The sequence below is a fragment of the Chaetodon auriga genome, chromosome 11 (assembly GCF_051107435.1).
Source record: "Chaetodon auriga isolate fChaAug3 chromosome 11, fChaAug3.hap1, whole genome shotgun sequence".
Lineage (NCBI taxonomy): Eukaryota > Metazoa > Chordata > Actinopteri > Chaetodontiformes > Chaetodontidae > Chaetodon > Chaetodon auriga.
Genome location: NC_135084.1, coordinates 20044379 through 20069419, shown reverse-complemented (window position 1 = coordinate 20069419; position 25041 = coordinate 20044379). Strand labels below are relative to the sequence as shown.

Here is a 25041-nt window from a genome sequence, read left to right as displayed (position 1 = left end):
ATAAGAGGTCGTTCCCTTAGCCAGCCCCTCTCTGTCACAGGTGGTTAACCCTTCGTGAAACACGTGGCCTTCACGGTCACACGTTTTACTGCATGTGCTGCACACACATGTAACACGATGCCGCCGCTCTGTCTCTCACAGCGAATTGTTCGGGAAGATAAATAAGTAAAATACTGAGGACTGAAGGTGGCTGACAGCACAAGTTTAGGTGTCAAATGTTGTCACTGCAAAGCTGGTGTATGTGTGTGTGGTGGGGGGGCTCTTCTTCTTCTTCTTCTTTCCATATAATGTGCTTTGCCTTTCAAAGTGGTCATGTATTTATCATGTAAAGTCACCCTTGTAGCTTCTTCACTCTCTTATTTTTATTTCATTCAAAGAGTTTTTGTCTCATCTTACCTTGGAAGTAGTTTTGCTCTCAGGGCTGCAGGGGTCCTGTGCTGCCACTGCTGTTGACCCCTGGGTTAACCCCGATGACCCTTGACCCTGAGCCTGACCCTGGGAGTCCCTCTTTTGAGAGATGGATAGCTTTTTCTTCCGAGGTCGCCCCTTCAGGTTGGGAGCTGAGGGAAAGAAAACGATAATCTCTCTTTAGGTGGAGACGCATGCGCTGCTGCAGCACCGTTTGAGTCAATCTTTGTGTATTTTCATGTCTTTGTAGCCAACATTTGGTGAAGTCTCTATTCTAATCTTAATACATTATATCTGAGTGGAGGAGTAAAATGCATTTCCTCTCTGAGAACACTGAATTTAGCTCAAGAGGACAGAGGCCATGACAGGAACATTTACAATAAGGGAAAGGAATTTCACAGGCCTGCTGGCCTGTAGCTAATTATTTTTAAACTGGATTAGTGCAACATTGTGCTGAATGGGGTAGCAGGCTGTCAAATTGCTCCAATGTGCGAGTAAACACGATCCTCAAGTTCCTCCCCCGCCTAAAAGAGAAACTGCATTTAAATTCACACAGATGTGTTTTTAAGATTTCAGACGAGGGCGTTGTAACAGTCAAGCAATTAGTATAATACTGTAAATGACAGACGCTGGTTAACCCACAGACCCACAAAAAGGGAGATATTTTAAACAAACTGTTTTTGCGAAGAGAAGTATTTGATACAGCTGCTACAGGAACTCTGACATGTATGTCTTTCTCACCACAACAGCATGTATAAAAAATGGCTCTGCGATGTCTTGTTTTTCACGTCATCACCACGCTGTCAGCCTCAGCGTCATAAAGAATGGCATTATACTAAAGAACGTCAGATGTGCTGATCAACATTGCTCTATTTCCGTGTTTAGCCTGCTCATGTCTTAAAGCTGAACGCTGTTAATTAAAAACACATGAACCTGCCTGATAGGAGCTCTTTGTTTGAAAGGCTGGCAGATATAATTGCTCAGTTCACATTACACACACAATAAAGTATTTAAGCCCTCCAAGTCCTTTGTACACCCACGTTTATGTCAACCCGCGACTGTAATGTAACTTCTTGGCAGAGAGCCTTGCCTCCACGCAGCAACACAAACAGAGATAAGCTCAGAGGAGAGAGAGCGAGAAAGAGAAAGAAAAAGAGAGAAACTTCAAATAATCCAAGTTCAGTCACGTACATTTCACAGCGCCAACATTCTTTCTTTCCATCTGCAATGACAATTAAATCACATTCAAGGTTGTTCCCTGCCAAAAGGACTCTGTGATTATTTTTGTCGGATCAAATTCCCATCAAGAAAATGTTACAATAACACTGGAGCTGAATAAAACTAAGAGGTAGTCATTAAAAAGGGTAAAATGATCACGACTCAGCAACCTATCACTTCGTGTTGTTATTTTCACAACTGCAACGCTGAGGAGAATCAGCGCAGGGAATATTCCAAGGGCATTTGTTGTGCATTTGTCATCCCTTTGGCACTTAAAAAAACAAGTTTTCAGCACTGTAATCTTTACTTAGAAAGCACTGGGTGTGTTTCTCCCTTCAGTGCTTTCTCACTCTGCCTCTTTCAGTCTGCCAATTACTCATTAATGCTGAGAAATGACATAAACCCTGCTATTTATTCATTTACTTATGTTTATTATTGAGGGGACAGATAAACACGCACAAACTACTCTCTCAATGTGCTAATGCCACATATCATAACATTTATAGCCTAAGCTAATTTGCAATGACTGGGCTTCTGTATAAAAAAAAGAAGAAAAAAAACCCCCAAAACTCACGTATTTTAAGAAAACACAAACCATAAATGGATAAATGTGCTTTCGAACTAGATAAAATCTTAAGAAAAGTAACTGATGGCAGACATACAGTGCATTAAAAAGCACATGCGCAATCACACAAAACGCCATCTGACAGATGACTAACGCTTGCAGGTTTTGACTTGCAGGAGATTTATGTTTTAACATGTGACATCAGTTAAAACAAACGTCGCATAGGTCTGAGTGAGGTCACGCTCTCAGTGCGGTTCTGTTTTTAGTCCAATCACTAACCTCCCTGACACTGTACACTGAGTTACATAACCTGCCTGTCTGTTTACATTTTTCATCGGGTCAAATGCTGCTGCGTAACAAAAAGCTGCAATTACAGCAAAACACTGCTGCAGAACACCCGGTAACACGGCAGCGAGCGGGTCTGAATTCATTGATTTATCAATAAAGTGCAACCTGAATGCGGTTAAACAACCCAAGCAGATATTACTATAAACTGGGGTCAACTGGTGCATTCCTGTATTTTAGCAGGCAAACACATACAGGCACACAAGGTCAAGCGCAGGCGATCTTTCTCTGCTGCAGAAGTTGTGCAGAACTGCTGATCTGCTCTCCTTGTGGCAGAGTTGCATAAGGGAGGAGTCATCAGCTTTAGAATAACACAAAGAAAATCAAACACGGCCTGACTCTGCGCAGATTGATTTTCGAGAATGGAAACAGACATTTATAGTCTGCAAAAAAACAAAGCCAACATCACAAGATAATGATTTTACAGCACCCTGGGAGATGTGATATTTTTACCACTCTGTGGGCATTAAGTGTTTTTGTCAACGTACTAGAAAAGAAAGAGATAATTTAAGTATATACTTCTCTCAATAACCAAAAATGGGCACTGCAGTCAAACATAAAAAAAAAAAATGGCTGCTGACAAAGCTACCAACTTCCTGTTTGCCTCCCATCAAGTTACTTATTTCTCAATCTGGGGCTCTGGGTGGTTGACATGACTTAGAGACATGCACTGAAGTGACCAGACAGACTTTTGCCTGGTTCTTCACAAACCCCAGAAGACACACACATACACACACACACACACACACACACACACACAAACACACATGCAGACACACACAAACACACCAACAACAGATACACAACCGTCACAGCAACACACAAACTACTTATGAAGCTGAACAGTAGTGAAGAGCATGCTGGATCACGGCTTCTTGAAGAGAGGTGAGGCCATGCACGCACACACGCGCGCACACACATAAATACAGGTAAGGGGTACTCCCCGGGGTGTGAATCCATCATGTCTTGTCACAGAGCACAACCCCTGAGCCATGGAAGTCGCGGCAACTTCAGCAGCGAGATGCACCGCCTGACAACTTGATCTCCGGATGCAGCCGAGCGCTCTCAGCTCTTAACGGCGTTACAACACGGCTTTGTCTAATAATTTCTCAGCCCTCAGATTCAATTAAATACAGCCATAATACCTCTGTTTCATTGCCATTCAGTTGATGTCACTGATAATGAAAAACTCATTAGAGACAGCTCAGGAAGGGTTCTGACGGTTCTATGCATCAGCAGAGTAGAGCCACAGGGAACCACAACAAAATGGACTGATTGATTGAGAGGCTGCTGGGAATGGAGAGACAACCCGAGCCGACTGGAGAATTCAACTGATGGATGCCTCTGTTGATAACGCTCACAAAATTGACTGAAGAAAAAGCTCAATATCTACATGTGTTCACTTACTGATTGTCTCTTTAAAGGCTCCTCATTACAGTAGACAGACAAATGATCTGCTCTGATGCTGCATTTTTTTGTTTTGGATTGGATTGGCAAACCAAAAGCTCATGAATCTGAAAAATGCTTTGATGTACTTCAGCAGATTAGCAGCCGACTCATCCTTTCAGATGGCAGTTTTGAAAAACCCAAATCAGTGACTGCTTTGCCTCCAAAACAAGCAGATACCCCGACCATGTTACGGTTATATGACCTCTGCCTGTGCACGTGTGTGCGTGTGTGTCCTGACTCGTCATGTAGCTCCATTATCAGGTCAAAATATTAATTTGAATAATAGTTTGGTTTCTGACCAAATGCCTTAAAAAAATGCTAACATCTGTCAGCCTTACTGGCAGATGTTAACATGCTAACACGCTAAACTGAGAGAGTTAACATGATAAACATCATACTGTGCCCGCTTAACATCACCGTGTTAGCACTGTCACTGTGTGCATTTTAGCATGCTGATGTTAGCTTTTCACTCAGAGCAGCACTAAGTCTAAGTGCCTCACAGATCTTGGAGTAGAGAGCAGGAGTAGAGTTTATTCTGCAATCTTCTTTGCAGTCTCCTTAGTGATCACATTATGGAAATGAGCAATGAGGTTGTTATGAATGTTGATCATTCATTTTATGAGCATTCATAAAGGTCAGGCTGAAATAAATCACTGAAAAGTTGTTGAGGAATACAAAAGTGGAAAAGTTCCTAATGGTGGACAAAACAACGCCAGTCCCACATCAGGGTGACAAAAGCTGCTGAGCTCAATAATTAACATTTAGTCAATTATCTCTTTACGGATGCAACGACTGTTCTGACTCGTTAGATAAGAAGTGGTAACATCTAAGAGTTTTTATCCTCCACGCAGACAAACTGTGGCAGGCTGACTGAGGACGAATCCACCAATCTGCAATGTAATTACAAAACACCCACTCATGTCTTCACTCTAACTCTTAATTCTACAGTTCAACTTCAATTTCCTCTCGCCTCAATGAGGTCCAAGGTCAGACAAAGAGGTGAAGGAGGAGGAGGAGGAGGGGGGCGAGTGAGGCATGACTCGAACAAGCACTGGTAGGTGAAAAACATGTTTTGACATATTTTGTCATCTCACTTGGTTGCAAATTCACTAAAGGCCTGACACCCACTCAGCAATTATCAGCATAGCTCACAGCCAAAGGTAACATTCATGTCGAAATACATGACCGTGTCTGTACAGTACACAATGTCCCCCAGGACAGAACACAATACGATACATTACTGGAGTTACAGTTCACTTTTTAGATAAACAAGTAATGTTTCACTTAGATTATTAATCTTTTATGCAAGAGTCACATGGTCAAAAGGGCAGCGTGCATGCAAGCTGAAACCCAAACCAGAGCTTCAGAGCGTGTGTACAGCAAATATTCAAGCCAGCTAAGCAGCACAGAGACATTGACAAGGCGCAATCGATGTGAATTCTCCAAAACAGGTCATCTTAATCAATTTAACATCACTCCTTAATGAGTTATGTGGTGACGGGGCAGATGAATTATCTGTAAAACAGCCTGTGAGTGCAGACCACAAGGACCACAGCTTCAGGACAGATATGTATCCGCACAGATGAGAAGGAATCCTCCCCTGGGATGGATTTGTAAATGAAACTTTACCTGTGAACACGCCCACGCACAGACAAAGAAGGTCATTCAGGTCTGGCCTACAGGGTTACAGTGGTGCGTTGGAAATTTACAGACAGTCATAAAACACAAGGCACCATGACAGACAGTGTTTAAACTGTGCGAGCACGGAGCAGATGCATTTTCATGTATGTAAAAAAGAAAGCAGAAATGCTGCTAATAGTAATGCTGTGAAAGAGTAACGCTGCTGAAAAGGGGAACTTCTGAGATGGAAAACAGAAGCAGAGCTGCGCAACTCAAATTAGAAATACAACAGAATAAAATGGGATTAAAGAGAAAATGATTCATAAGTTCAAATGTGATTCATAAGGAACAATACCAGCACCTGTCAGAACGTAAAACCAAAGTAATAAATAGAAGCTCGCAAATGAATAAAACCTGACAAATCACGATACAAAACAGTCTCTGATACAACTCTTGAGACACAGACTTTAATCTGTGGAGCAGCAGAGCAGTAAATGTGTGATCAGTGAAGTGATATTACACTTTGGTGGAACATTTTAACTCTACTGGAGGTGCAGGGATGTGACGAGGGAGGCTCCAAAGCAGCAAGGCAACAGCACCGGAGAGAATATAAAAAAGGCAGCGACGACTGATTCCTCAGCCAGCAGTGACAGGCGACAACGCATCTTCACTATACATCAAAGATCTGCGAGGTTGCTGAAATTTCGAGTGTTTCTGCTCGAGGACTGCATGTTTCTGACCAGCATGTCGGGAGGCGATCGGGGACGAAAAACTGGAACTCTGCTCTATTAAGGAACCGCTAAAGTTTCTCTCCTAAGCTCACTTCTGAGTAAATATCTTGTGAGACGTTTCCTTCGTAGGCGAGGTTTATGAAACAAACAAAAGGGTTTCTGCCGCAAAATATCGAGTCCACATCAAACCAACGTCAAGACAATGAGATGCAGAACGGAATATTTAATACCTGAGCACACACATTATACACACAGCACATACTCTACTGTATATACTGTATTTACACAGTTTTACATGAATCGTAGTTTTGTCCTATAAGAAGATCCCCGTGTGCTCAGATTTCTAATGCTTTTGTTGGATGTTAGAAGTGTCATTATTGTTATTTGCTGAAGGTTAAAGGCTCCCTGTGGAGTTTTTGACTTCTATTAGAACTACGGAGCTGTCTTTTCACGTGTGCGTCCCCATTTTTGTTTGCCTCATGCATGCTGGCGACACGATATACAGTCCTTGCAGCGGTTTCACACTATTCCATTGATGTACAGGAGGCAGCAATCACCTGAAAAATGCAGCAGTGTGCCAGGAAAGGTGGGAGGGAAGAACACTACGAGCTAGTACACATGGATGTAAACAATGCAGGATTTTTGTTTGCTTACGAGAAGCTCCAGGGGGCGACTTGAATGTACGCGCATAGAAATGAATAGCTTTCTTTTTGTTTCCTCTGGTTGAACAAGCACAGATTTCATTGTGTCTGAAATTAAAAAAAAAAAAAACAGGCAGTTAATTTTCCATATGTAAAGTATGAGTATTAAACGCTCCCTCCTCTCTATCATTTTGTTGCTGACTGTAGCCACCGTCGCATTTCACGTACTAATACCAGGCATTGCTGACGCGCTCATAATTCTCACTTTGTCACATCTGACAGCAGAGTTATTCCTCTGTTCCTGCGCTCGAGGCACGTTTCTGCACAGAGTCATTTGAGACACACTGACGGCACAAAAAATTTTAATGAACAGTAATACTTCAAGCAGCTCTATCACTGCAATCATCAGAAATTACACAATGCGCCCACAGAGTGAGACAGAGCGTGTGGGTGGACAGAGTACACTGTTTTTTATTAATCATCAAAACCTCCGTAGGTTGATGGATGATACACGTGTTAATTAATTTCTCCTAATTATACAGAGGGAGATCATCATTGATAAAGTGAAAAACATTTCACAGCAGAATGTAAGAGTACAGTGTTGCATATTAGGTCAACCTCAGGCGGATTTAACATCAATAACGCTGAAATATTTTCATCACTGGTGTTATTTTCTTGCCTGTTTCCACCCGTGAATGCAACTGCAACATGAGAAGGTATTTTTATACGGCTGTGGCTGAGAGCTATTCTGAATCTGAATTTAATGAGGAATGCATTTGGCTCCTTCTTCGGCATGACAATGGATACTATACTGTTATTACACAAACACATCCAAGTTTTGGCCGGCCTTCAACAACAACAACAACCACCTCACCTTCCAATGTAGCAGAGGGAGAGAAAGAGGGAGGGGAGGGCGGGGTGGGGGTGGGGGGGGGGCAGTGACAGAAACACACAGACAGACGGAGAGAAGAAGCAGTAAACACCACTGAGCAGCCACAGCGACAATTTAAATTTTTCACCGGCGTTCAGAGTCAATGAACAGTGGTGTGTTTGGAGAGCGAGCACCTGTATCAGGAACTCTTGTCCTGACCACTGACACACAGAAAATCACTGTAATACAAGGCTATTAGAGCATGCGCCTGAGCAAAAGGCAGGGATTAGTCCAGCTTGTTGCTAAAAGGGCTCTAACAGCAGTCCCCCGAGGTGCAGCCGACTCATCCTGAGGCCTCAGCAGCTTCTTATGAACAGGTCTTTCCTTCTAACCACACAGCACTGTGATTTACTCTGCCTCCGTTTCTCTTTTGAAGGGCAAATCAAACTAAATTATACAAAATAATGCTCTGACTGAGTCCTCATTAGTATTTTCTGTTTGTTTCTCAATTTGTTCAGGTTTTGAGGTATCTAACACACTGGAGGTGGACTGAATCTAGCTTGTGATGCTGACAGCGTCTCTGCACTAATTTCTTTTTTTGAGAGAAGAGGAACAAACTGAAAGCACAACATTAACATATTATCACCTTAAACTATTCAACAAATACTTATCTAATAAATACTTAAGTGGGGAAGCTGCTCGTCAACAACATTGGCCTGTTTTCACACACAGCGACGTGGAAGGCAGGTATTCACTCTCCTCACTCTGTTTTGGTCTCCACCGACTCTGGAGGGAAGCGTCTGGCTCCGAACGCTCCGCTACATCGTCAGCCAGCTGCTACGTCTGTGTGTTTGCTCTTTGGTGCTGAGCAGGTAGTGCAGACCGGGTTCATCAGAGCTTTTTTGGCTGAAAACAGCTGCCTGCTGCGACTGGAAACCGGGTGGACGAGAGTGAAATGAAACATTAAAGTTGTGGGTTGTAAAACCAAAACAACGCGCTGAGCAGGGGAACTGTGGAGTGAGGGGATGATTGTCCGGGAGTCTGTCACTACCAGTGACGCCTCCCATGTTACACGTAAACAAACATACGTCTAAAATGTTTGCACTAGAAATACTTTCGACCAAAGGAAGTATATCCTCGATTGTCTGTGGATTATCCAGAGGAAAAAAGGCTTCGTGCAGAGAGATGTTGCTGATTATTTCAGTATCATTTTTCAGCACTGTGAGCACCACAAACTGAATTCCATTGACATCCATCATTACTGGGTGGAGACAGAACCCCTGAACAAATTAAACCAAAACTATTTGTATGGTTGGATGCTGCTCGTGGTGTGAAACACACATTTTTTTTTTGTCGTTTGGTTGGAGCTAACCTGTAATCAGACTAACTTTCTCTAATGGACGCCTGTGCGTGTCTTCAGATAGACCGTCTAAACATAGTGACACAGCAAAGACGGGAATCCATGTGAGATTTTCTGGTCTGGGAAGATTCTCACCAGATCTCCTCTCCTCGTTGCAGCAGCTCTGACATCCTGTTCCACTCTATTTCCCAAACCTATCATTTCCTATACAAATACTGCATTATATCAGCTACAGTCTGTTTTTATTTCCCTCAAAGACGGTTCCCCTTAGCCAGCTGACTGACAGCTGTGTGTGCATGCATCATTATCTCCTTCACCAAGCCTGTCTGTTGCCGTAGCCTGTGGCAGACCTCAATCACACAGTACTAGAAATGACTCCCATTTCCACGAAGCGCCGCACGTTTACCTGCTACAGGTGCGCCACACATTACATGAACCAATGAGATACAGGTGAACTAGTTGTTCTGCTTATCTGGAACTGCAGACATGTAAAGTCAGGTACTTTGGGGCTTACAAGTTCATCTGATTTGGCCTGAGGAAGCCAAGATATAATGAGCGAGAGTGTTGCTGATAATGTTCCTGGTCCTGAAAGCTGAGGTTATGAAGGCCACCACACTGCTTGGATAAATAAAGACAAATCTAAAAAAAAACTAGTAAACAAAATTATTGTAAACTTAGTCTCTCTGGGAAGCAGCTCAAATTTAAGCTCAAAATGAAGAAAAATAGGCATCATTACCTCCTTTCTGTCACATAGAGGCATCCAAACTACCCCACTTTGGAGCGTCTCGGTGACTGAATGGTCACCGCGCCTGCCGCATGTTCCTCGCTGCATGTCATACCCCTCGCCCCCCCGTTTCCTGCACGCTTCTGCGGTCTACTACAGGCGGAAAATACCAAAAAATAAACAAATAATCTTGCAATAAAATAAAACCTTAAAAGGAACAACAGTACGATCACTTAAATGTTTCATGTGAGTTGGGGTGAGGTTTAAAATGCTGGTCAGGTCTGAAGCATACAGTCAGGCAATAAGATCCACAATGGAGGGTCTATGCTAATGCTTGGCAGATAGTGTGGAGTAGATAAATCATGTTTATAGACTGACGTCCTCGTCTATGGCCTCTGTGAATATAACAAGATTGCTTCCAATTGCATCTAAATATGAGCTTTATGCATGCAAACACACTGCATAATAAAATACTGCGCACATGGATATGGAATAAAGAGGCTGGCTTGCCATTTTACACTACAGCCCAGCACACCAGCCATTATCTGGTGTTTATATTCTAATATGTGACTATGCTATATAAAAACGCTGCTTCTTTGTGTCGATCCTGACAATTTGTCAAATTTAAATTCAGCAGCACTGGGAGGAACACATCAATTCAAAGTGAAATCAATTCTGTCCCCCCTCCCTCCTCCGCCTCTTTTTGACTTTCTCCCACTCTCCTGCTTCTCCTATCTATTTCTCTTTCCTTTCTATAATAATTATGTGAGCGGCAGCAAATGTAATTACAAAGGGGTGGGGTTGGCGGGGAGTGTGTGTGTATTTGGGGGGGGGGGGGCTGCTATGCATGCACAACAAAATGCAACATTAAAAAGCTATTATCAGCAAAGGGAACATTTTGGCAGATATACGGTGGAGGGCAGCTCCCGCCATATGTTTGTGGAGATGGGGACAACAAGTCAGGTAGTAATTATCAATCATCATCAGGAGAAGCTGTCAAAACGCTAGGCCGGGCACGCTCCGACTAGCGTTGCCATGGAGACAAGCCCACATCCCTGCAAGTGTCTGTTTACCAGGACATTAAAAATACACTCTCATATTTTTATCTCACACTTAGAGTATCGTGTAAATTGTTCTTTGAGTTTCTTGGAGCCTCAGTTCGAAATGCGTGTGTGTGTTAAGGATCTCCTGCCAAGCCATACTGGGGAATTTTCAGGGATAGAATTAAGGATAATTTCAGCTGAGGTTATGGTTTTGGTTTCACGTTGATTTCCTTTGCCCTCGGGATCAGGCATGTTCGGGGTTACAATTAGCAGATGTAAACAGAATATTCTCAATATTGTAATATTAAGATAAACACGTCTGTGTGCACATTCATAATGTATTTGCCAGTAATGAGCTCGTTTCTGTGGCCACGCTGTTGCTGTACACAGACTCCCCTTTCAGACTGTCACTGTTAATATTCCTCAGTCGAGAGAAGAGGACATTCTCCCAAACCATCATGACTTTGTCAGTTTCAATTCTGCGTGCTCCTTTTTCCTTTTTTTTTTGCAAAAGCCTACTTCACTTTCCATTTTACATACAGCAAATGCATTCAAATCAAATTTCACTCCCTGCCATACAGCCCAGTGGATGTAGCAGCGTTTCCAGAGCAGAGTACAGTAAGTGTGACTTTTCACGGAATCACACATGAGGAATGTTGCTGGAACTCTTCCAAATGTTTCTGACAACAATGGCGCTTTCAGATGACAATCAATTTTCATGTGACCTCAATCCATTACCCTTCCAGGAATCAGGATTATTTTCACTTAAAACAAGCTCTGGAAATTAAATGCATAAGCAAGTAAACATGAAAGCAATTTAGGGGGGAAAATGGTGTAAGTGCAGTGTGAGTTTTTCCTGCTTTATTATGGCAGTGATTTGGAGAAAAAAGAAAAAAAAAAGGGTAGTGCTCTTAATTCATTATTTGTGCGCTGTTGTGCATGCTCCCCCTGGGGAGAAGCAACATTACTCTTTCATCAGATCAAATGAAGCGAAGCCGTGCCGTTCCAGGAAGAGCCAATTAAACTGTTCAAAGAAGTTTATTATTGCGACGGATTATGAAATCATTCTCATCGGATTCATTGGGGTGTGTGTTTCGACAGGGGTGTGAATGTGTGTACTTCACCACTGCGCAGACTCATAAAGGCTGTCGACTCAAGCTTTCCATTTGCAAAGTAAATAGAAAATCATGGTTCGCAGTCACAGAGCTACATGTTTTACAGGAGAGACGTCACAAAACTTAATTTATAGTCGAAATAAGCTGTAATTGCAGGGAGAAAAATCATTCCTTTAAATTTCTCTCGTTTCTCCTTTCATTTCTTCCCTCCTCCTTTCATTCTGCCCCCCTCATGTGACCGCCTCATGATGGTAGAGTCGCCTGGTAAGTACTTATTAACACACATCACATTCAAGACATGGCTGGGTTTAATCTTAACCCAGATCCACTGACTGACACTCACTCTGAGGAATGCAATGACCTCTGACCCCGGAGAACTTAATAATATCACCAAGTATTTAGCTCAAGACGCACACACACACACACACACACACACACACACACACACACACACGCATGCTCAGTGTGGTCATGAGAGAAAAAAAACTCTTGCTGGCTAAAGTCCAACCGGGCACAGTATCTTTCCGTCTGTAATCTGTAATAACTAACAGCGCTGCTATGCTGTCAGGACAAAAATAAACAAACGACAACACAATGCAGGCTGTAAATATCCGACAAGTGAACATGTCACTGTAGCGTTTTCTGGTGCCCGAGTGTTGGGAAAGTAGCTCTTTATGGCTATTGTTCCAGGAGAGGAAATTGAAGAATAAATCCCATTTTGCTAAGAAATGTTAAGAGTACACAGAGGGACTGTCCCAAATACACACCCTGTTGTTCCAAGAGTGCCAAATGTGAAACAGAGTCAAAGTTACATAACGTGGAGGATTTGCTAAAAACGGGATAACCTTCAAACGCTTCCACATCATTGATACTGACAGACTGCAGCAACAACTCAGTAGGACTGGGGCTTTAAAAATACAGTATTTCAATTTGGCTTTTGGAGAGAAAGAGAGAGGGGGATAGATAGAGGGAGGGAATGGGGGGAGAGAGAGGGAGGGAGAGATGAAAGGGAGCAGTGGATAAGCTTCAAGGCTTATCCTATTCATTACTGGAGGAAAAAAAAAAAAATCACAGCATCGACCTATAAATAAATGAATGCCAGGATAAACACGAAGCCCATACATCAATAAAACATATGTATTCTAATAGATCACGCTCTAGTTACACTTGATGGGATTGAGTCAGCCAATGAGCCCAATCATGGGGACTTTATCATTCTGAAAAGCTACACAGCATCGAGCCATGGTGATTATAAATAATCATCATTCCCATAACAAAATAGGCCAGTGGATACTTTTATCTTCCTGTCCGTGTTTTCGTGTTTGTATGCTAATGTACTGTATTTCAGGGAATTAAGGACTTTATTCCAATCATCTACAAATAATTTCAAAAACACAACAAGCTCTCTCCTGAGTGGCCACATTGTCCAAAAAACTGAATACATTTGCAGTGACAGAATGCAACTGAGTACATTTACTTCAGTACAAATTTGAGGTACTTGTACTTCTGACAGCTTTAGTTACTGAAATGAAGATTGCTGCATACAAATTATATGAAGAACTCAAACAATCAGTCGATTTATCAACAAGTCGACTGACAGAAAATCAACTGGCTGCTATTTTTTTTATTTCGGGTGTCACTTTGGGTTCTGGGTGATCGTGACAACATTCTTCACTATGTACCAATCAATCGATGTATCGAGAAAACAATCAGCAGATTAATCCATATAATAATGAAAATAATTATTACTTGCAGCCCTATACAAAATGTTAAAAAGAGTTCTGCCTCAACTAACAGCAGAACAGCAGAATCCTGCTTTTACAAAAATACATGAGGAACAATACTACTACTACCACTACTACTACTACTACTACCACCATTAATAATAATATATTTATAAAGGTAGATTTTTCTACATTGACTACTTTTACTTTTATTACCGTTAGCACATTTCCTGATTATATTCACATACTTTTACTTGGGTACAATTTTCAATGCATGACATTTACTCACAACAGAGTATTAGTACTGTCACTCAAGTAAAGGGTCTGAGCAGCAGTGACACGGTTAAGCTAGGCATTCGTCTTCCCAAGAAATGTCTGCGTCATTTTGGAAAAAAACCGAAAACATCAATCACAGCCGTCACATACAGTATAATCCTCTGCTACTGTCATGTATCAGCGGTGCAACAATGATTTTTGACGTCACTTTAGTTACACAAGCTCCGCTCAGAAACAACAACTGGCAACAAGCCTCTACCTGCAGACATGTGGAAAACGCTCGACACGTAAGCCAACGAGCCATCCACAGTCATGAGCTGCTCCTCCGCCAGCCTCCCTGGCACAGGCAGACTTTGTAAACAGCAGCTTCAGTTACACTGATGAGTCAGATGTGTTCACTCCAGGTTGCAACATGCTGTTCTGTAATTTTTATTAGGGACATTCAGGAACTCACATCTGGGGTATTGTGAAAATATGACTTTCAATGTGAAGTCCCTCACAGCTATAAACCTGCCTTATCCTTTGACCATGTAATTACAGTCTTGCTTGATTTAAACCACGCTCCCCAACAGTGGTTCTTCCATATTTGACAAGTGTATTAATGGAATAATTATCTAAGGCATTATGAATGAGGTCAAGCCGGCCTGGTCAGCTGAGGTGTGAAGCAATTAATAACATGCTCTGTAGTTTATCAAAGTTTTGAATTACACAACTGCTGGGAAAAAAACAAAACTCGCCATCTTTTGATCTCCGAGGCTGATAATGACCCGTCAATTTATTTATAACCTTTGTATCAAAGTGGTTAATAACTTACCTAAGGAGGACAAGGTTGTGCCTTTTCAAGGGTCTATGTTCACTAGCCAATAACTTTTAACCCATAAACCATTAGATTCATTTCCTACATCTGAGGGATTTGCTGTCAACACGCAGCGACATGAAATGTTTAGTGATCCGTCACCATCAACATATTAGCACTTTTTTCATTGTGTCAGTATTAACATCTTGTTGTACCGCAGTTGCGTAAGCCAAAAAACTCTCTTCAGTGGTGCGTTCCAGGACACTCCGACATCCAATGTTTGAAAGTCTGCCACCAAAAAAAAAAGAAAAAAAGTGTTGATAGAAAAGTGTACCCAAAAGAAAACTAAGGATAATGTGTATTCTGTCGTTACTTTCATTTCAAATGGTTCCTGCTTGGCAGATACCTCTTAAATAATGGAAGTCGGAGGATCCATAAATGCAGCACCAGGGAGAGATTTCAAAACAGTCACAGCTGCAATAATATGTGATTATAGTTTGACTGTAAAAAGGTGACTAAACGTTTCACTGTGTTGGAACACCTATATAAAGCAGATTTTATGTTGCAGCAAACACATTTTCATTGGGTAGTAAATGGAAAAAAAAAAGGCTGCCTGAAAAGTAGGAAACTTTTTGATATAAATAGAGAGCTTAGGTTTGGTTTTCAGAGGAAGAAAAGAAAATATATTACCAATGCATTATCCCGACTTAAAATCACATGATAATTTATGGCAAGCTTCACTTCACTGCTTTAACTAATATCTAAAATGATGTTCAATTCTAGCATCCTCTTTGAAAAAATACACAGCTTAAATTGTTTGTTGACTGATTCTCTGCCTATCAAAAGGTCGAGCGTATGTAGCCTGGGAGGCAAAACCCAGGGCATAAAAAAAATGTATAAATTACTCACTACTGCTCTTAAACCATTACATTCAAGCCCTCGCCAAACGAGTTCACACAATGCTGATTAAGCCCTTCACCACCAGGCAAATCTGCATTTCGTACGCTGGAGTTTTTAAACCTGCCGACTGTGGAGACATTACCAAGCCGGTTTTACGTTAGCCAGCAATGATTTGTTTGCCAGAGCTGAAGCGAGGAGCGACCATAGCGACAGAGTAGGCTGCAGCGGCTAGGAGCGTGACGCGTAGACAGTGTTTGTGTAATTACTGTCACCGCCAAGAGGGGGAGACAAAAGCTCCGCACTGCAGGTTTAAGCTTGTGGCTGTCAGCGCACAGTAATAACCAAAGGCCATCATTCAAAGAATCAACATTTTTATCAACTCCTCTCTTCTTTTTTCAACAGCTGGACAGTCAGAGGACACCGTTTCGAGAAATTTTAGTGAAACTCTAAAAACAGGCTTTTGAGAAGTGAGGTGGTCATGTCATGCTATGACCCTTTAACTGAAGTAAGCCTGTACCTGGGTGCCTTCTTCCTGTACTCATACACTGTTCGCGATCGGCACTGATCCTCAGAGAAACCTTTGCACTGTAAATAACATGTCTAGGCCTTTGAAATGCTTCTCGCCTATAGCCAGATGCTTATTTATCTCTCTGTGCTGTTCGCTAAAAATAGATAAGCAGCATTGCACAGCAATATGCGTGGAGCTGGTGTGTTGCTGGTGACATAATAGGGATAATCAGGAAGATTGTGCCTTTTTCAGCCCAAAAGTCATGCGAAGGCTGCTGACGCCAGTTGAAGAAAGTGCTTTTAGTGAAAATGCCACTGTGGAATCAATTCTGCCTCTGCATCCCCACAATATTACAGTAATAAATAAGACATATCCTGCTCACAGTGTGTTATGGCTTGTCACAGAACATGGCGTGTTAAGTTATATGCAGCTATGTATTAAAAATACGTATCTTTCGCCTCTTGTAAAAACCCTATTTTATGGATATGTAAGAATATGACAATGTACTATATAAGTGGCCTTTCAACAGATGTTCAGTTCATTTATATACGCAGTCCATGTCCTGGTAATGAAATGTGACAATACAGCTACAACATGTGCTCTTTTCTCCTCAAAATTTCTCCTCTATGGCCTCTGTATACCATGACATATGGACGATGAAAAATTCATGGCCTGGTGGTTAACACAAATCTGCAGAGGAGATGGGAAAACATGAGCTTAGCAAGCAGTTTGCCTATTACATTAACAGACGGGGCTGTCATGGGACGATATTGGCGTATGCATATTTCATCTAATCTGATTTCATGTTTAAAGAGGGAGCGAGAAAGCGGTTCAAGTTGTGGAAACAATGACATCACACTGTATGTTCATCTGGTGACCCAACCCAATCAGGCGAGCAGCACTGAATGTTTTCAGAGATATTATCTCAAAGTACAGGTTCAAGATTTTTGCATGCTTGCCGCTTCCCAAATTTTTCTTTTCTACGTCTCTCCTTCTCCAGGACACTATATTTCAGTATCAGTTTCAGCGAGAAGACAGGAAATCTTTTTTCTGTCAAGTACACATGCAACTAACTCAGACGTGCAGAAACATCCTCATAAATACAGACGCAGCTCGACCACTTTCAGACACAGATGTACAAAACTAGCACACACGCACCACATTACTAAAATAGACTGCAAAATTCTGTTTATGATCAGCGCATCTGGACAATGTTAATATACTGAAGCAATAAATAGTTTTTTTTTTATACTCCTCCCACCCCGGAGGATTACGAAAAAGGATTTCAAAGGATTGCACTGAAAATGTTTCTTTTTAATAAAAATCAAACCAGCACTGAGTGAGAGATGTTTCAAACAAAACACACTGAGCTGAGCATGAAATATATAGTTTCTGTGCCAAGGAAAGAGACCTGGGGAATATAGGACAAATGAGAAAGAGGGGGGGGGGGGGGGGGGGGGCGACTCCTCTCAACTGCCTGAAATGTGATTTCCTCACTAACTTTCAAAATAGTGTTGATTTAAGCTATGTGCACAGGAGGAGTGTGCGATTTCTGAATGCCGGGGAGAGGAAGGTCAGCAGTTTGGGAGCATAACTTCAGAATCGCAGAAAATGAGAAAAATGTTGGTCATAATATTTTTCTGAACGGACGCCCAAACGAGGGGCTGTCAAGATGTTCTGCAGCTCCGCGATGTACATCTTGTTTAAATACATCATATGCAGCACCTCGAGGTTGAGCTTACAAATGTTTGTGTTATTGCTTTGTCACACGTACGGTATCCAAGCCAGATGAATGTGAGTAATGCTCCACAGAACCATGACAACTAATAACAAAACCTTGAACCTTGTCATCTGTCATTCAGCGCTGCAAAGGCCTGGCCCACTCAAACTATTTCTGGCTGGTTCTCACAGCTGACAAGCCTCAGTAATGCTGATATGATTATAGTACAGTATGGTATGTCAGAGCGTCTTCATTCTTAGTTTTCCTTTCAGTGTGTCGCTGTTCGCAGAGAATGTGTTGTGCACCAGCCACGTCTGCCTTTTCTACCATTGTGCAATGCTTTTACTACATTCCTCCTGGAAAGAAATTAAATTGGGGACACAAAGTAGCATGGGTATAATCAATCCACTCTGGCAGAGAATGCATGATAATTTTAAACAAAAACTGTGTCATTCCCCGCGAGGAAAGCAGCGGCAGGGGTGACAGGCGACGCTGAACATAAATATGGATCACAGGACTAAAGATCTGGTAACTGAAGCGACGGCAGATTTGCTCGAGCCGGCTCAGGAGCACGACGTGGACGAGCAAACGTGAATATGTATGTATGTAGTTGGGAAAATATTCTGTCATTGTCACACGCGGGACGACCTTACATCATCGAGCAAAATCAGAGCAAATACTGAAGGTATTAAAGTTATTATGCACACAGGAGACTGGCCTCTAAAAAGAAAATACAGATAAATCAGAATGAGAGTACACTGGACATGAAATAAAAAAGAACATATGCTGCTGATAGCATAAAACTTATGTTAATATGCTGTACAAACACCTACAGTACTGCTGTGCTGACACCATAACCAGGCTACCAAGAATAGACTGGATTTCACCACCAGCTTTCATCTGATGGCTACATTTCACACAATACTGTACCAACAGGCTTGGTGAAAATCTACAATAGCACTTTTTTCTTCCTTTTTTTTTTTCCGAGGCCTCTCGTCTTCTCTACCCCCTGAGGTAGCCTGACACACTTTCATGAATTAGCCTAGACAAGACGGACAGCTATTAAAGCTGCCACAGCAGATTTGGCTGACTCCGAAAGGTCAGAATTAGCATTGAGAGAAGCACAGAAGAAAGTCCTGAAATTGTTCCCCTGATCAGTTTTTAAGTTTTTAATATTTCACAGCTGCACAGTATTATTTCTTACGTGTCCACAGTGCTGGTATTTATCCTAATAAAGGTGGATTTAATATGGCGTTTATAGCTGCTTTTTGATATGGAGCCTGTTAATGGCAGGAGAACTTTGCTCAGCAGTTGTGTATGTTTCTAAGTGCATATGTGCAAACATTCATGTGTGTGTTTGTGCCTATAAGTAAGACGCCCTTGAGACCTCAGTTCACTTGGCAGAGTGATGGAAATTACTTGGCTCTGCTGTTTTGAAACAAATCACAAACAAGTCTCCTAGCAGCAATTCAAGCAGAAATAAAAACCTGCTTCAAACCTAGTAAACTTTCATGTGAATAACATTAGAAATCTGGTTGCCTTAGTAAAAAAAAAAAAAAAAAAAAAAAAAAAAGTAGAGCTCCCTTAGGCTCTGAAAATAAACCTTTAGCTTAAATGTGGCTCACAGAGGAATGGCATTATTGAGCCAAGTGAATGAGCAACAGCAGCCACAGGATGTTAGCGTTACTATTCATAACTTATTTTCCTATGCCTAAAACCGTTTTCCCTTCTGGTCTCACCTCTGCCGCTCTCTTAAAATGCAATTACCTACTGGCAAATTTACAGGAAAAGAAAAACAATGACTTTTGACCAGAGGAGCCGTTACTGTGAATGTCAAATTGATGCTGCACAAGAGCCCGCTGAGCTCCACTGTGCTACCGAGCAGAGGAAATATAAAGAGAGATGAATCACATTATTCCTTTGTTTTAGCCCAGCTCGGGGTTAATAAAATGTGTGGATTCATGAGCGGCAGGGAAAGCACAGCGAATGGCAAATAGACATGTTCCAGCACTTCAAAATTCCTCACTGGAACCACAGAATGCTTTTCATAGGTGTGACTGGTGAGGGTGTTTGAATGGCGGTCACTTGTGTGCGTAAACAGAATGATCCATCTGGGGACAAAGGGACTGAGGCTAAATGAAAAACACATTGAAAGCATGTTGAAAAGCAAATGATGGTCAATTGTGTTGTATTGAATTTTAATCTCAGTCTTTCAGTCTTAATTAACTGAACTAAAAGCGCATTGATCAAAGGCATGTTCAGCTTAGATGGCTTTAATTCATTTGGGTAATGAAAGGTCAAAAAGGACAAAAGAGTTAGAACAGAAACAAAAGGAGTGAAGAGTGAAATGAGACCACAGCACAGAAACTAATGATCTCAAATAAATAAATAGATAAACAGATAAAAAAATCCAAATTACAGCTGAGGAAAACGCAGCAGCGGCTTCCTCCTAATGAACCAGTTTCTGTCTAACTCTTTTCTCTGTGTCTTTTTTATTTTTATTTGATTCAAAGCCCAGCCAACAGACAGCTAATACAAAAGCCTCCTGAGTTTTGGGCTGTTTCAAGCTGTCCAGTGGAAACCATGTATCTCCACGTTTGGTGATTTGGAAACTGATGCAGCAGAACCACAGATTTTTATTCCACATGGTCTTCTTCCACGTCAAAACCTGCAGCCTATATTACCCACAAAGCAACTCCACTATTCAGGTGTGTTATGCTAGTAGCAGCTAATGTAGCCTTGAGCCGTTAGCCTCACTTCTTTCTAACCCCACACCTCCCGATTCGTATACTATTCAGCCCCAACTGACGCTCACTCAAGTGACAACACTGACTTTGTGCAGCCATAGAAGCCTTCATACACCTACAGACCTGTAAACAGACTTTGATATGGAAAATCACTTGCCCTTTAAAAACTTTGGATTATCTGTAAAATGCACTGTCAGAAAGTTATAGACAGGGCTGTTTCTCTTAGCACCTGAAATGCTGTTGTTGTGAAGATACGTGTTTGTCGCAGGACAGCAACTGTATTTGACTTTGGAACCCATATGATGCAATAGCTCCCTTTTCTTCGCTCTTTAATGGTCTTCATTTTGATAAGCAGCCCTTGCACAAATGAAAATTTTAAATGGACTCAAGTACATTTACTGGGATTTCACACAAAAGAACTAAATAGCTTGGCCCAGAAAGTGCAAACACTGTCCATTTTCCACTAAAAGCAGACTTGAACAAATGGTCAGGGCAACCAAAATGACATAATTGAAAGTTTGAGATGAACCGTACTGTGAGAGGTAGTTTTAAGAGCATGATTACATTCAGAGCTCAGGACACGAGGAGTCTGATGTTTCATGGGGCATTGTGCAACACTCCAAAGTCCATAAACTGCCATTGTAATGGCTCTTGGCATTTCAGATGAGCTAATATGATAACTTATCTAAAGGCTACAATCAAACCTCCAGCTGCCACACTCACCAAACTCGTCGCAGATGCTCTCGTTCTGCAGCAGGGTGGGGTGTTCGAAGGTGTCCCGGCAGTACAGGATCCTCGTGCCCCCGCCCAACGCGGCGATGCCGCCCAGCGCCAGCACTGTGTGGTCTATGAGCAGAGAGGAGGGCTGCTCCCTGAGCCGCGCCAAGACTGAGCGGTAGCGGCAATACTGGGGGTAACTGAGGACCAAAACCTTCCTCCCATCCTCTTCCTGGCCTGAAAAACACACAAAACACAGACACAAAGTCAGAAGGTCCACAGAGATTACAGTTCAAGCTGACATCAGGAAACAGAGAGCGCTTTGTTTTTGAAGTGTCCCTGTAAGATTTGTCCTGTAAGATTTTACAGGACACATTCGCTCTTCCATTCCTCTGCAGGTTTTGCAACTTTATTCTCTCTCATAGATCATTCTTTGGCTACTGTTATATTCTGGCACATCTGCTGCCAGTGTGCTGTGAATGTGGTCCTTTTACTCTTTACTGTTGGCCTTAAATTGCAAAGTTGTTAGTAATATTTGAGACTTGGACTTAAAACTGATCCTGAAACAAGGTAAACATGTGATCAACACAGAAACTTTTCATGCACTTTGAGAAAATTATTTTGAGAAATCACCCCAAAATAACTTCAGTAAGTCCTGGAAAGCAACAAATCTTTGCTCTAATGCTAATTGGTCCAGTGCCAAGGAGTTCTGTCTCTCACATACAACGTACACACTCGCTATCTGAAATCCCTCCCCAATTATATCTGTGTGTGTTTCAGGAAATGCATCACATTAAGGAAGCAACATGTTCTCGTTCCTGTTTCATTGTGACCTTTAAATAGTATTCATAAAAGTTTCAAACCCTTTCCTTCTAGTGATAACACATTTGACCAAACTGACACGGCACCCTGTCATGTGTTCTCTGCAAATACATTATGTTGTACTGCATGTTTGAAATTGCTGTCGGGGTGACAAGAGTGAATGTCGAGTGCAGCTCCAGATATTCGCAGCTTTGACTGACAAGGTTTTTTTAACAAGCAAGCTGAAGGCGGAAAATCAATTAAGACAAGATGGGTGTGAATGGGTGTTTGCATATATGTATCTGTGCGCGGCCATTCGTGGCCTGGCTAGCAGGGACGTCTTCCTGACAGCTGGCCTTGTTACCCTACAGCCGTCTAAAAGCATGAATCTATTTATGCCTGCTGGAAAAATCAAATATCTAATAATTCATGAGGAAAAGCAAACACTTAACTGCAAACTGTGAGAGTGCACATTACAGTCCCCCATCATGCTTTAAGATGGAGTTTGACAGTGGTAATCCGCCACAGTTGGTCGATAACAAAGCTCGCTGTTTTACTCAGGAAGTAGTTAAACCTTCCATTCCAGGCAGACTTTACCATCACGTTGGGTGTGTTGTCTCCAGCCGTAATTAATATTCCACAAACAGTGCGAAGTCTGGCTAATACCTCATCACCTGTGACAACTCACTGGCCGAGAAATCTCTTCCGTTGTTTGGAAAACCTCTGGACAGGAAGTACAGACTGAGGCGACACAATAAACTGCCATAAAACCCGGGCGGCTCCGCTGATAGACAAGCCAAGCTGTTAATATAACACCACGTAAGAACAAAATTAACGACAGCTACGTCTACTTAGGTACAGCAGTGCAGCGCTCCACCCAGCGACCGCCCTCTCTGTGCTCACCAAATCAGTGTGTTATCATGCTAATGTTTGCTTGTGTTGACATAATTAAAAAAAATAAGATAAAGTCATACGGGACTTGGCACAATACACTAAGTACTCTGGAACTTTCTTTGTATTTATTAACAGTATCTCATCATGACATTTTCCCCTGCATAATATGACACACACACACACACACACACACACACACTTATAGTACACACACGCTGAACCAGCAGACTATACACTGCACTATATTGAATGCAGCCTCTTTATTTAGCTCCTGTAAAAACCTCCTCTTATAGTACATTACTGTATCTTCTATATGTGGATGTGCGAATAACAGAGCTTTAGCTGTCAAGGCTCCAGGTTACTGATTAAAATTACACTTTTTATTAAGGCCTGCTTATTTATAACGCCACACATCTCCTGCCACTCACAAAACAGGAATATGATCGTGCTCAATTACATGTTAAACTGTTACAGAGGAGTTATAGGAGACTTTCCTTGAGGATTTTGGATCCTGTGGAACATCTATGTTCAGCTGATTAGCCTTGCCTGCCTACAATGTTTAACGCTCTCGCCATAAAACAGGTCTGGATCCTGCCCACCATAAACACTGAGAGGAAATTAACTGAAGCACTGAGATGACACGTTATGACCTGACGTAGCATGTAATATCAAGGGCAAATAGGGGTGTTACATATTAAAATACAGGCCTGCAGCTTGTGATTATCAGTATCATCTATTCGTCTGTCAATTATTTTCATAACTGGTTCATTGTGTTTCAGAAAATATCAGGAAAATGTAAAACAGGTCCATAACAAACACGATTTCAAGCAGACATATTGAAATGTCGTGTTCTGTCAGACCAGCAGTCCAAAACACAAAACTATTCAGTTTAATATCACACAAGACTCAGAACACCTGGATAAATATGGACATTCGAGAAGCTGGAACCACTGGATTTCTGGCATCTGATAATACTGGAAAAATACAAAATGATCAATTACGGCGTCTCCATGGCTCCGATGGGTATTACCTGAGAATCTGTTGTTTCTCATCTTCGACTGTGGTGATAATGTGATAATAAAATGACACATGACCTCAGCAGAGGTAATACGATACAGCACAGCACTGCACAATGACTTGAAATTGGCCAAATCAGAACACAGAGACAAATTACGGCTGTGCATTGTTCCTTCAGTCAATGTCACATTCTGTGGACTCACTTGCTCTCAGCAGAGTGTTGTTTCAAAGCGGAGTGCTAATATTTTTCTAGTTACAAAGCCGACTACACGGTTCAACAGTTGATGAAGCACATTTTTACATGAATTATTCAATGTCCTGCCTGCTTTTACAAAGCCCTTGGACATGACATTCATGGGGAATTTCTGCTGGTAAGTTAATATTTCAGGGACGGCTAACTAGCGTGCTTTTCACCTTCCTAAACACAAAACAGGCAGTTTTAACAGGTCTATTTAAAAATGCATTTTCCTCCTTTTTGGTGTTATTTTATCAAGCTGGAGGCTGATAGCATCACCAAATTTTTCAGCAGAGCTGGGCAGGAAGGACACCATTCATAACATATTTACAGCAGCTGCATTCCCGACAATCAGCGTAATTAGTTCCACTGTACTCCAATATGACAACCACTTCAAAAGAAATTATTAAAACCATTCAACCAGCGCACACACACACACACACACACACACACAAACACACACACAGAGCCTGTGCAGAGATAGTTGCCACAGAGCCCACAGATGTATAAACACACATCCTCCTGCATACATGCATATCGCTCTGCAGACACACACATTCAAAGATTGCAGCAGTTGTCGTGTGCAATTACAGCTCAGAGGTAGAGCGGGCTTTGT

The 25041-nt window shown here is 41.9% G+C and overlaps 1 protein-coding gene across 1 annotated transcript in view; it reads right to left on the bottom strand.

The window, feature by feature from the left end:
- LOC143327831 (AT-rich interactive domain-containing protein 5B-like) overlaps nt 1–25041 on the bottom strand; it is a 73865-nt gene that overhangs the window by 20046 nt on the left and 28778 nt on the right. Inside the window, exons 4-5 of the mRNA XM_076742366.1 lie at nt 21485–21715; nt 397–560 (exon numbers count right to left, since the gene is read on the bottom strand). Of these exons, the coding sequence (XP_076598481.1) occupies nt 397–560; nt 21485–21715 (395 nt within the window). The remainder of the gene's footprint in view (nt 1–396; nt 561–21484; nt 21716–25041) is intronic.